General features: G+C 33.6%; 1 protein-coding gene across 3 annotated transcripts; it reads right to left on the bottom strand.

Annotated features, from left to right (window-relative positions):
- Positions 1-167: 167 nt before the first annotated feature.
- On the bottom strand, positions 168-12423 carry top-3B (DNA topoisomerase; the record flags this gene model as incomplete). Of its 3 annotated transcripts, NM_001267452.3 has the most annotated exons (10): positions 168-603; positions 2277-2475; positions 3372-3502; positions 4781-5077; positions 5830-6133; positions 7509-7840; positions 8515-8787; positions 9459-9914; positions 11241-11530; positions 12330-12423. In NM_001267452.3, the coding sequence occupies 10 exons, from the start codon at positions 12421-12423 to the stop codon at positions 370-372; spliced, it is 2610 nt and encodes an 869-aa protein (NP_001254381.1). The 3 variants fall into 3 exon arrangements, with proteins under 3 accessions (NP_001254381.1, NP_001368106.1, NP_001368107.1); NM_001381639.1 differs by lacking the exons at positions 11241-11530; positions 12330-12423 and having other exon boundaries at positions 370-603; positions 9459-9890; NM_001381640.1 differs by lacking the exons at positions 7509-7840; positions 8515-8787; positions 9459-9914; positions 11241-11530; positions 12330-12423 and having other exon boundaries at positions 370-603; positions 5830-6063.
- Positions 12424-13215: the final 792 nt, after the last annotated feature.

Genomic DNA, 13215 nt, shown 5'->3' with positions numbered 1-13215 from the left:
GCATTTTATCTGAAGTAACAATACACCATATTTTATGCGCGTTTTTTGAAAAAATTGGGTTAGAAGGGCAAAATTGTGGAAAAATACAACAAAAAAAAGTAGAAAAATAGATATTGAAAGTGTTTCTGAGTAACACTTTTACAGGAAACAAAAATTTAATTGAAAAAATTTAATAAAAAACATGTATATAATTTATGTATATAATAAAGAAAAAGTACCGTAATTATACATACACATTTGCTCGTTTTTTTTTAAATTTAAATTTAAATTTAAAAAAAAAACATACTTAAAATTGAATTAATAAAAAACAGTGCTAATAACAATTTAAAAAAAAACAAAAAATATATTAATTTTCCGGGAAATTCGGCACTAGCGTCCCCGTCCTCTTCCACGGCCGCGGCCTCCTCTTCCACGACCGCCACGGCCACGGCCGCCGCCGCCGCCTCGCCTGGGTGCCTGTGTGTTCCGTTGACGGGATTCTTCTGTCAGGTAGGCATGATTCAGGTTAATCGCGTCCGGGTACTTTTTCATCGCATCACAAAAGATGCATCCCTCGTAGCTGCTCGACTCGTACTCGATTGCTCCAGGTTTTCCGGAATTTGGCTGGAAATTTTTTTTTTTTGAAAAATTTTTAGATGTGTTTAGGATTTTTTACTTAAAACTTCGACTTTAAAGAATGGGAATTTGGAAAAAATTTTTTTTGGAGATTTTGTAAAAATTCAGCACTTTTCCAAAAATAAAACTTTTTTTTTCGAAAATGTGAAGATTTTCAGATTTTTGTTGGAAATTGTTTTAAAAAGAAAATGTGAAAATGCTCCTGAAAATGAATTTATCCAATTTAAAAAAAATCATTTTGGCGATTTTTTAATTAAAAATCATTCAAAACTTTTTTTATTGAAAAATACCTCTAAAACGTGCCAGAAAACCGGAAAATCGATTTTTTGTGGAAAAAAAAAACCGATTTTTTCTGAATTTATTTTTGATTTTTTTTTGAAATTTTCAGAAAATTGTTAGTTTTTTTTTCATTTTAGATGATATTTCAGAAAATTAATTTTTTTCAATTTTTTTGCCAAAAATTGGAAAAAAAAATAATGATTTTTTTTTCATTTTTTACATTTTGTTTCTTTTCCCTCTTTTTTTCAATTCTTTTTGAAGAAAAAAAAATATTTTTCAGAAAATTTATTTTTTTTCCAATTTTTTGCCAAAAAAACCGCCACTTTCTCCGATACTTATTCCAAAAAACATCCAAAAAATTTTTTCTCTAAAAATTCGACATAAGAATGGGAATTTGGAGATTTTTTTTGAAATTTTTGAAAAAAAATCGCATTAAAAAAAAAAAAAAAATTTTTTTTTGAAAATTTGGAGATTTTTAAATTTTATTTGGAAATTATTTTGAAAATCCTTCTGAACATGGATTTATCCAATATTAAAAAAATCTTTTTCATAATTTTTTAATTTTTGATTAAAAATCAATAAAAACTGCAACATTTTAGGGTTTTTCTTGAAAATCCTTTGAAGTTTTTTGAAAAATACCTCTGAAGCGGTGGTGTCTAAAAATTACGTTATTCTTTTTTTCCACGGAAAATCGATTTTTTTTCCAAAAACTCAATAAAAAGTGCACACAGAACAGTTTTTTTTTTCTGAATTTTCTCTTTTCGAAATTTTTTTTACCATTTTTCGCTTCAGATTTTCGAAAACCGCCAATTTCTCCATTAATTATTCTAAAAACATCCAAAAAGTAGGAAAAAAATACTAAAAAATATTGTTAATTTTTGTTTCATTTTTTCTTCCTTTTTTTTGTTGTTTTTTCCTTTTTTTCATTCTTTTTTCATTTTTTTTTCATTCTTTTTTCGTTTTTTTTCTTTTTGTGTTCATTTTTTTTTCTTAACATTTAGAATGATGATATTTTAGAAAATTACTTTTTTTTTCCATTTTCGAAAACCGCCAATTTCTCCGATAATTATTCTAAAAACATCCAAAATGTAGGAAAAAAATACTAAAAAATATTGTTAATTTTTGTTTCATTTTTTCTTCCTTTTTTCATTTTTTTAAATATTTTTTTCATATTTTTTTCATTTTTTTTTTCATTTTTTCTTCCTTTTTTTTTTGTTTTTTTCCTTTTTTCATTCTTTTTTCATTTTTTTTAAATATTTTTTTCATTTCTTTTCATATTGTTTTCATTCTTTTGTTCATTTTTTTCTTAACATTTTGAATGATGATATTTTAGAAAATTACTTTTTTTTTCAATTTTCGCCGAAAAAACCGCCAATTTCTACCTTAAACTCTGCTTTAATAAATTGAGCATCACACTGCTCACAGCTTCTCGTACTGTCCACTTTCACTTTAATCGCTCCTTCAAATAATCCAACAACCGACGGACATTTATTACATGTCATTCTCCATTTCGGATGAGATTGAGTGTCGAGAAGCATTACACCCCCGCAGTCTTGAAGACAACCGCACACTCCGTTTGAGCTGAAATTTTAGATTTTTCGAATTTCAAGGCACACGTGGTTCTGCTGGTCTCCCTCATTGAATATTTCGCGCTCCATTGACAATCGCCTGCCGGACAACGCGTGGGAAAGTGTCGTGTACTCCACACGGACAAGTACATTTAGTTTTACAACTAAAACCGAGCCGCGACGCGACACGCAACGCGCCGTAATTCTACCCCAGATATGGCCGAGCCTATGGTGGCCTAGTTCGGCCTGAACTCTTCCATTTCAATTTATGAGGAAAGCCCGAAATCCGTGTCAAGGCCGCGCCGCGAAAACTCGGCCAGCGATTTCTCTTCCATTTTCAACACTTTCTCTCGATGACAGTTTTTTTTTTGAGAATATAATTTATGGAATTTGGTAGATTGGGACCATTTTTGAGTCGATTTCTGCAGAAAAAAAAACAAGGAAAATTGTACTCCTCTCGGACGATCGAAATTTGATTTTTTTTTAATTTTTTTTCGAAATAAATTGTACTCCTCTCGGACGATCGAAATTTGATTTTTTTAAATTTTTTTCGAAATAAATTGTACTCCTCTCGGAAAATCGAAATTTGATTTTTTCAATTTTTTCTCGAAATAAATTGTTAGGGCTGTTTTTTTAACTGAAAATTGCCTAAAACATCCAAATTTCATTGTGGATTTCTAGAAAAATGGACAATTTTTTTTTGAAAAAAGAGCCAAAATTTGGAAAAATCTGAAATTTAATTGTTTAAACTCAATGTGGCTCCTAAAAAAAAATTTTTTTCCAAAATTTTCATCATGAAAGAAATTCGTTCGCGTCTGAGGCCATTTTTAGTCAATTTTTGTAGAAAAAAAGTTTAAAAATCGCTGGCCGAGTTTTCGCGCCTTCTAGGCCACACAAAAGCCGCCTTACCTAATGGAATACTGACAAGACGGATGAACACAAGTATCACAACCGGCTCCTTGTGGCATTTTTTCGAATGGTGGATTGTTGAAGCAGAATGGGCAGAGGGTGAATGTTCGGGCAAGTTTTCCGCCGGGACCCTGCAAACAAATTGGCTGAAATTGTGGACAATTTTTCGTATTTTTTTTGTTGCTATTTCTTCTGAAAAACTAATGTCCGAAAACTGCGAAAATAGAAAATTTTCTGAAAAAAATTTCAAAAAAAACAGCGGAAAATAGCATTTTTCGTAGTTTTTAAATTTTTTTCGAAATAAATTGTTCACCTTTTTCCGGCAAATCGGCAAATTGTCTGAATAAAAATTTCGGGCAAATCGGCAAATTGCCAGAATTGAAAATTTCCGGCAAACCGACGAATTGCCGGAATTTAATTTTTCCGGCAAATCGGCAAATTGCCGGAATTTAATTTTTCCGGCAAATCGGCAAATTGTTGAAATTGAAAATTTCCGGCAAATCGGCAAATTGTTGGAATTGAACCGGCAAATCAGTAAAATGCCGGAATTGAAATTTTCCGGCAGATCGGCAAATTGCCGGAATTTCATTTTCCGGCAAATCAGCATATCGCCGGAATTTAAAATATTTCCGGCAAATCAGCAAATTGCCGGAATTGAATTTTTCCGGCAAATCGGCAAATTGCCGGAATTTAATTTTTCCGGCAAATCGGCAAATTGCCGGAATTTAATTTTTCCGGCAAATCGGCAAATTGCCGGAATTTATTTTTTCCGGCAAATCGGCAAGTTGCCGGAATTTAATTTTCCGGCAAATCGGCAAATTGTTGAAATTGAAAATTTCCGGCAAATCGGCAAATTGTTGGAATTGAACCGGCAAATCAGTAAAATGCCGGAATTGAAATTTTCCGGCAGATCGGCAAATTGCCGGAATTTCATTTTCCGGCAAATCTTTTCGGGAATTTTTAAACCGAAAATTGGGCACGCATTTGCCCAACTTTAGAAATAAATTTTACTCCTCTCGGATGATCGAAATTTGATTTTTTAAATTTTTGTTCAAAATTTTCAAATTTTACACCCCTCAAATTTCATATTTATTTTCTTTTCTGGATTTATGCAGCTCGTGTGTGTACTCCTCGAGGAGAAGATTTTACTACGAATATTGTCTGAAATGCTTGATTTTCACGTTAAGCACACTCTTAACTATACAAAATCAGATGAGATGTCTGCGTCTCTTCTCCCGCATTTTCCGTAGATCAAAGCGAAATGAGACTTTCTTCGACTCTACGTGCGGACAAAAAATGCGGACAATTGTAAAATCACTTTTCCTCGGGGAGTACACGAACATTTGAATTTCCCGCCGCCAAAATGATGGTCGCTCCGTCGAAATCGACACACACACACACACACACACCTGATACAAAATGACATCAAAATCATCGAGAGGACACTTGTGATCTCCAATAACTTTAAGCACCCCATCCTTGAAATTCGGCACCGCATACGTCTCCTGACACGTCGGACAGTAGAGTCGTTGCGGTTTCGTCTGAACGAGCTTCATGTATCGGCGACATTTTCCGCATCGGGAAAATGGTTTCCCAGTGTCTGAAAGTGTGGTAAACGAGGCTTCGAAGAGGGTGTCGACGGCCGGGATATTGGTGACAAAGTATTGGAATTTCATCTCGAACATTTTTAGCGCGTGGTTTTTCACCTGAAAATTTTGGAGCTAAAATTGTAATTTTTAGAGATTTTTGTCAGTGAAAAAATCGTTGATTTTCTAATTTTTTTCAAAAAGTTATTTAGAAAATCTCGAGAAATTTCAAATTTTTCGGGCAAAAAACGTTTTTTTTTTTGAATAAAAAACTGAAAAATCGAGAATTTTTTTAAAAATATATTTTTGTGAAAAAATTGGAAATTATTGAAATTTTGATTTTTTTTCGCCCAAAAAAATTTTAAAAAATGAGAATATTTTGGATTTTTTGTCAAAAATAGGAAATTTTCGACTTTTTTGTAAAAGAGAGAAAACTTTGAATTTTTTTTGTGAAAAAATCGGGGAAAAAAATTAATTAAGAATTTTTAAATTTTGTCAAATAAAAATTGAAATTTCAAATTTTTTTCGAAAAATTGAAAAATCGAGAACTTTCGTTTTTTTCTACAAAAAATGTTTTAAAAAATATAAAATTTTCGATTAAAAATTTTTTTTCAAAATTTCTCTGAAAAAAAAAGATTTCCGGAATTTCTCTATCAAAAATATATTTTTTAAAAAATTGTTCATACATTATTCTTTTTTTTCTCCGATTTTTAATTTTCCAAAAACCGAACATTTTGGTTTTTTTTTAATTAAAAAACTTTTCGACAAGACTTTTTGCTCCAAAAATTTTTTTTTGGCATTTTTTGGTATTACTGTAGATTTCTGGGGGGGGGGGGGGGGTACTGTAGCCGCTAAAAACATCCACCACCCACATCAAGATAATCGGCTTTTCCACTGGCGACCAAATTCAACTGCTCCTCGAGCTCAGCTCTCATCGTAGGAAGAACCAACTCCGGGTCCACTTTCCAATAACCCCTGACGAGACATTGTCCCAACCGAGTGGGGACAAGTCTTCGACCACTTTCAACTGTCACATAATTCCTCTGAGTTATTGTATTAATGTGAACGGGAATTGAGGCATCTGTTCCGATTCCGTGCTTTTCCATAAGTGTGATGAGCTCGGCTTCGGTTAGGTAACCGGGTGGAGTTGTTTCGCGTGCCTGGATTTCGGCGTTTCTGGAAAAAATTCGGAGGATTTTTAAATGCTTTTTTAGGGCTAAAAAAAATTTTTTTGGGTATTATTTATCCTCATTATTAAAAAAAAATTTTAAATAAAAAACGTGTGGAGCTTTTGCATTTTTAGGCTTACATTAGACATTAGAAAATTATCATTTTTAAGCCGGAAGAGGGAAAATGGGCATCATTTTTTATTAAAGAAAAAAAACATGTAAGTTTAATTAATTTTAAAAATGAGGGGAATTAATACACAAGTACATTTTTTTTTGGGATTTTTGGTATAAGTAATTTTTCTATAATGAGGAAAATTTCAATTCCGGCAATTTACTGATTTGCCGGAAATTTTCAATATTGCATAAGGGATGAAAAGACTTTTTTACCGGCAAATCAGTAGAATGCCGGAATTAAAATTTCCGGTAAATCGGCAATTTGCCGGAATTGAATATTTCCGGAAAATCGGCAAATTTCCGGAATTGAACACTTTCGATAGATCGGCAAATTGCCAGAATTCTATAATTCCGGCAAATCAGTAAATTGCCGGAATTGAAATTCTCCGGCAGATCGGCAAATTGCCGGATTTGAAAATTTCCGGCAAATCGACAAATTGCCGGAATTGAAATTTTCCGGCAAATCGGCAAATTGCCGGAATTGAAATTTTCCGGCAAATCGGCAAATTGCCGGAATTGAAATTTTCCGGCAAATCGGCAAATTGTCGGAATTGAAATTTTCCGGCAAATCGGCAAATTGTTGGAATTGAAATTTTCCGGCAAATCGGCAAATTGTTGGAATTGAAAATTTCCGGCCAATCGGCAAATTGCCGGAATTGAAAATTTCCAGCAAATCAGTAAATTGCCGGAATTGAAAATTTCCGGCAAATCGGCAAATTGCTGGAATTGAATAATTCCTGCTTTTTGACAAATTGGCGGATTTGAAATTTTCCGGTAAATCGGCAAGTTGCCGGAATTTAACTTTTCCGGCAAATCGGGAAATTGCCGGAATTAAACTTTTCCGGCAAATCGGCAAATTGTCAGAATTGAACATTTCCGGCAAATCGACAAATTGCGAAATATAAAATTTCCAGCAAATCAGTAAATTGCCGGAATTGAACATTTCCGGCAAATCGACAAATTGCCGGAATTGAAAATTTTTGGTAAATCAGCAAATTGCCAGAATCGAAATTTTCCGGCAAATCGGCAAACGGATAAATTGCCGATTTTTTTCATTTCCACATTTTGCATATTTTTGAAAAAAAATTTTTTTTTTTCGGGAATTTTTAAAGAGAAAATTGGACAGTTTTACATAAAGTTTCAATTTTTTTCGAAATAAATTGTACTCCTCTCGGACAATTTTTCAAAAATGCTCCAAAATCCCTTACTGCAGCTCAATTTTGGCTCCAATCTGCTGCAAGCTTTTGGGTACACTACACTCCTCCTCAACACTAAGCCAAGGCATAACTGCAGTGAATCCAGGCTCCACAACGTTCTTCCCCTGTAGTGTAAATTGCTCATCTCCACAGCTCATTTTGACCGTAGTAACTTCATAGACACACTGCTTCATCAGAGTCGCCACAAAATGCTGTGAGACGTACTCGTAGATCCGTGACATGTCACCTGACAGACCACCGTGATTCGGACGCATTGGGGTAATCGGTGGGTGGTCCCCCTTGTCAACTCCACTTTTCGGCCGTTTTATCCCGTCTGCCAATACCTGAACACCAAGGGTGTCGATTTTTTCGATTTTTTCAGAAAATTTTTTTCGATTTTTCAAAATTTAGCTTAATATTTTATTTTCTGAACATTTTTTTTTTCGATTTTTTGATTTTCCGGAGAATCGAAAAATCGAAAATTTTTCGATTTTCAATTTTTCGATTTTTCGATGTTTCGATTTTCACCGAAAAACATCGAAAAAAATCGAAAAAATCGAAAAAATCGAAAAAAATCGAAAAAAAATCGAAAATTTTTCCATTTCTGAAAAATCGAAAAATTTCGTTTTTCGATTTTCAATTTTTCGATTTTTCGATTTTTTTCGATTTTTTCGATGTTTCGATTTTCACCGAAAATCATCGAAAAATCGAAAAAATCGAAAAAAAATCGAAAAATCGAAAAAAATCGAAAAAAAATCGAAAAAAGTCGAAAATTTTTCCATTTTTGAAAAATCGAAAAATTTCGATTTTCAATTTTTCGATTTTTCGATTTTTTCGATGTTTCGATTTTCACCAAAAATCATCGAAAAAATCGAAAAAATCGAAAAAAATCGAAAATTTTTCCATTTTTGAAAAATCGAAAAATTTCGTTTTTCAATTTTCAATTTTTCGATTTTTCGATTTTCACCGAAAATCATCGAAAAACATCGAAAAACGTCGAAAAATGACACCCGCTTGCCTGCGACACCACGGATCCCCATTTTCGGTCGCCGGCGAGAATTTTCAGAGTTCCTGTCAAATCGAAATTCGCCGAATACGCTGTGGTCTCGGTTCTCGGATAGGAAATGTAGCCCTGTGTATAGAGGGCTTCTGCTACATGCATTGTAGTCGATGGGCTCATTCCGAGGGAGCTACTGGCCACTCTCATCAGCTCGACAGTATTTAGAGCACATGGACGCTCTTTTCGAGCTTCTTTTTTGCTCACGTCGAGGACGAGGCCGGTGTGGCATTTCTGGAATAAAAAATTGGGGGATTATTTTCAAAATTTTGTACGTAATATTCTCGTAAAAATCGATATTTTGAAAACTACACATTCACTGCAACTTTTTCCTCACGAGGGACGAGGAAAAGTGGTTTCTAGGCCATGGCCGAGGGGCCGACAAGTTTCAGCGGCCATTTATCTTGCTTTGTTGTTTTCCGCCTGTTTTCTTTTGTTTTTCACAGCTTTTTCCCGTTTTTTCTTAATAAAACTGATAAATAAATACTTTTTGCAGAAAATCTCGACTTTTTCACCAAAAAAGTTGAATTTTGGAAACCTCAAAACTTTTTCAGCGGTCTCGTTATGAAAATCAGGTAATTTCAGCATCTAAGCATCATATGTATCATGTTTCAGAAAAAGTTTAGGTTTTGTATTCCCGTAATCCATCATATTACAATGCCCACTTTCACCGCTGCTTGCCCACTAAATACATGATTTTTTACTTGGAAATTGTTTTAGCATCTGCAAAAAGTATTTATTTATCAGTTTTAATAAGAAAAAACGAAAAAAATCAGTGAAAAACGAAAGAAAACAGGCGGAAAACAAAGCAAGATAAATGGCCGCTGAAACTTGTCGGCCCCTCGGCCATGGCCTAGAAACCACTTTTCCTCGTCCCTCGTGAGGAAAAAGTTGCAGTGAGACACCTTAATTCGATCCACAAAAACGCGGGCAACTTCCGCATCGAATATCCGTCCTCGTTGCCATTCCGGTGAGAATATCTGCCCATCATCACTCGTCGTAAAATTGGTCTTCAACACCCAATACTGCTCAGGCTTAAACTGAACAATCTGATCATGCCGGGTGACACAAAATCCAAGAGTCGGCGTCTGACACGGTCCATACGAGATCACATTACTATCCAAATCTCCATATTTTCCCTGGAAGAATTTCGTCTGAAACCGAGTGAATGAGCATCCGATTCGTAGATCCAACTCCTGGCGCGCATCCACTGAATGTGACATATTTTGATCGGGACGGCCGAGATTTCGCATCGCCGCTTTTATATCCTTCTCGGTGATTGCAGAGAAGTGAGCCCGGTAGACGTCGGACATAAAGTCTTGACGGTTTTTGAACATTGCACATTTGACTGCATCGATTACCTGGAAGATTGGGGGGAGTTTTTTGAAAAAAACTTATTTTGGCGGAAATTTGACATTTTTTGAGAAAATGCATAATTTTGGCGGAAATTTGAGATTTTTTCAATTTTTCAACTGAAAATCGAACAATTTTCGTTTTTATTTCGAAAAAGAGATTTTAGCCATTTTTCTTATTTTTTTAACACAAAAATGTTCCGACTCTTGAATTTTTTGAAAATCAAAAAATCGATAAATTTCTTTTTTTTTCGAAAATTTGAAGAATTTTAGATTTAAAGAAGAAGTAGGGTGCGAACGATTTTTTTCGGCAACTTGCAATTTCCGGCAAATCGGAAAATTGCCGCTTTGCCGGAAAAAATTGGAAATCGAAAAATTGCCAGATTTGAAGTTTCCGGCAAATCGGAAATATGCCGGAATTGAAAACTTTCGGCAATTCGGAAAATTGCCGATTTGCCGGAAAAGTGGGAAATCAGAAAATTGCCGAAATTGAAACTTCCGGCAAATCGGAAAATTGCCGGAGAAATCGCAAGTCGGAAAATTGCCAGAATTAAAATTTCCAGCAAACCGGAAAATTGCCGGAAAAATGGCAAACAGAAAATTGCCGGAATGGAAATTTCCGGCAAATCGGAAATATGCCGGATTCGTAGAAAAAAAAAATGGTAAATCAAAAATTGCCGGAATTGAAATTTCCGGCAAATCGGAAATGTGCCAGATTTGAAGTTTCCGGCAAATCGGCAACTTGCCGCTTTGCCGGAGAAATTGGAAATCGGAAAATTGCCGGAATTTAAAACTTTCGGCAATTCGGAAAATTGCCGATTTGCCGGAAAATGGGAAATCAAAAAATTGCCGGAATTGAAATTTCCGGAAAATCGGAAATATGCCGGATTTGAAGTTTCCGGCAAATCGGAAAATTGCGAGAATTAAAATTTCCGGCAAATCGGAAAATTGCCGAAATTGAAATTTCCGGCAAATAGGAAAATTGCCGGAGAAATGGCAAATCGGAAAATTGCCGGAATTTAAAATTTCCGGCAAATCGGAAAATTGCCAGAATTGAAACTTCCGGCAAATAGGAAAATTGCCGGAATTAAAATTTCCGGCAAATCGGCAAACAAGCAATTTGCCCATATGCCGAAATTGTAGACAATTGGTCGACAAATTTTCGGGCAAAAATAGCTTAAAAATTACAAAAAAAAAACAACTTTTTAGACAAAAAAAAAAAAAAATTTTTGCTTTCAATTTTTGCTAAATTAGCAAAAAAAAGCATTATTCTGAGCTTAAAAGCTGTTTTAAAATCAAATTTTGCACAAATTTTCAGTGGTTTTTGCAGCACACCTCAAAACAAATATTCTCTCCTTCCTTATCACAATCCAGCCATAACACTAAAAAATCCGCATTTTTCGCCTCAGACGCCAAAAATTCGTTCATCTTCATTTTCGGATTCGCCTCGATTCGTTGAGTTGGAGCACTATACAGCTCCGCAGGGTCGACACGTTCCCAATTATTGAATTTCGGCGGAAAATCGAGAGACATAACGTGTCCACACGTACTTGTAACTTTAAATCTCGCTGCTCGACCATTGAATTGACCATCGTATTCGCTGACAGAGCATACACCATTCCAGCCTGTAGATGATTTTCGGGGGTTTTTTTGGGGAAATTTAGGGCTTAAAGTTGGAAAATTGACCCCGAAAATGTGTAAAATTTCGAATTTTTTTTGGATTTTTCGAGTTTTTGTGAAATTTTTACTAATTTTGTTTCATTTTCTTATTTGTTTTTTGGAATCGAAAATTTGTCAAAAATTGCCTAAAATTGCCTAAAAGTGTCAAAAATGGCCTGAAATTGTCAAAAATTGCCGGAATTTGCTTGAAATTTTCAAAAATAGCCTAAAATTGACTGCAAATTCCTAAAATTCCCTAAAATTACCTAAAATTCCCTAAAAGTATCTAAAATTGCCTGAAATTGCCTAAAATTGTCCAAAATTGCCTAAAAGTGTCAAAAATTGCCTAAAAATGTCACAAATTGCATAAAAGTGTCAAAAATTGCCGGAATTTGTCGAAAATTGCCTGAAATTGCCTAAAATTGTCAAAAATTAACGAAAATTTATCGAAATTTTAAATTTTTTGTTTTGCGAAAAATGTACTTTTTTTCTCGAAATATATCGGAAAAACTAAAATTGAAAAATTAAAAAAAAATCAATTTTCCGTGAATTTTTAGATTTTAATTTTTAGAAAAATTGAGATAGTGTTTTTTAAAATTGATTTTCGAAAAAAAGAAATCATTTTCCGTTTTTCTGTTTCTTTTAAAATCTGGTTTTTATATGAAATTTCACTTTTTTAAAATTGAAAAAAAATTAATTTTTCACTGGATTTTTTCCAAAAAAAATTTTTTTTTTGGATTTTCTCCAAATTCCAAAAATCCTAACCTTTCCTCTTCTTAGCCTGCCCATTCGACAGCAGATTGGCAATTGAATCTGCTAAAAGTGGCTTTTCAGCCACCATTAGCACTGTCGGAGCCATCTGAAAATTTTTTTTTAATATTCTGAAATTTTTTTCAAATTAAAAAAAAATAGAATAGAGTTCGAAACGATCTCTAAAAAAAAATTCAAAAAATTGGGAAAAATTGCAAAAATCGTGAATATTATATAATTTTTTTTAGAAAAAAATATTACTCTACAATCATTTCGTTTAGTATCGTCAAACAAGAAAAATGGGGCAAAAAAATAATAAATAACTGAAGAGAAAAAAGTACATAAAATGCAGAGAAATCGTGGGGAAATGTCGTGTTTAGTGGCGATTTAAAGCAAAAAAAATACAGATTTTTCCGAGAAAAAAAACACAAGAAACTATATGCATTATGGTGAGAATTGGGGAAGAAAGTATGATTTTTTGGATAATTTTTTCCTCTAATAGTACGAACTGAGAGAAATTATTTAATTAGAAAAAAAAACGGTTTTCATTTGTTAAAAAATTCAGAAATTTCAGTTTTTTTTAGCAAAAAAATTAGGAAAATTCAGAATTTTTGAATTTTTCTGAAAAAATCCGTTTATTTTTTCGAAACAAAAAGTTGGAAAAATCTAGAAATCAATTTTTTTTCCGATTTTTCGATAAAAAAAATGTTTTTTTTTTCATATAGAAATTTGCTAATTGCCGGAATTTAAAATTTCCGGCAAATCGGCAAATTGTGGGAATTGTTAATTGGAAATTTCCGGCAAACCGGCAAGCTGCCGGAATTGAAAATTAAGGCAAATCGGCAAATTGTCGGAAAATTTCACGAAAAAAGTCTAAAAAATTCCCGAAACAAACGTTTTT

Source organism: Caenorhabditis elegans, chromosome II (assembly GCF_000002985.6).
Source record: "Caenorhabditis elegans chromosome II".
In the NCBI taxonomy this organism is placed as follows: Eukaryota; Metazoa; Nematoda; class Chromadorea; order Rhabditida; family Rhabditidae; genus Caenorhabditis; species Caenorhabditis elegans.
This window is presented reverse-complemented; position numbering and strand designations above follow the sequence as displayed.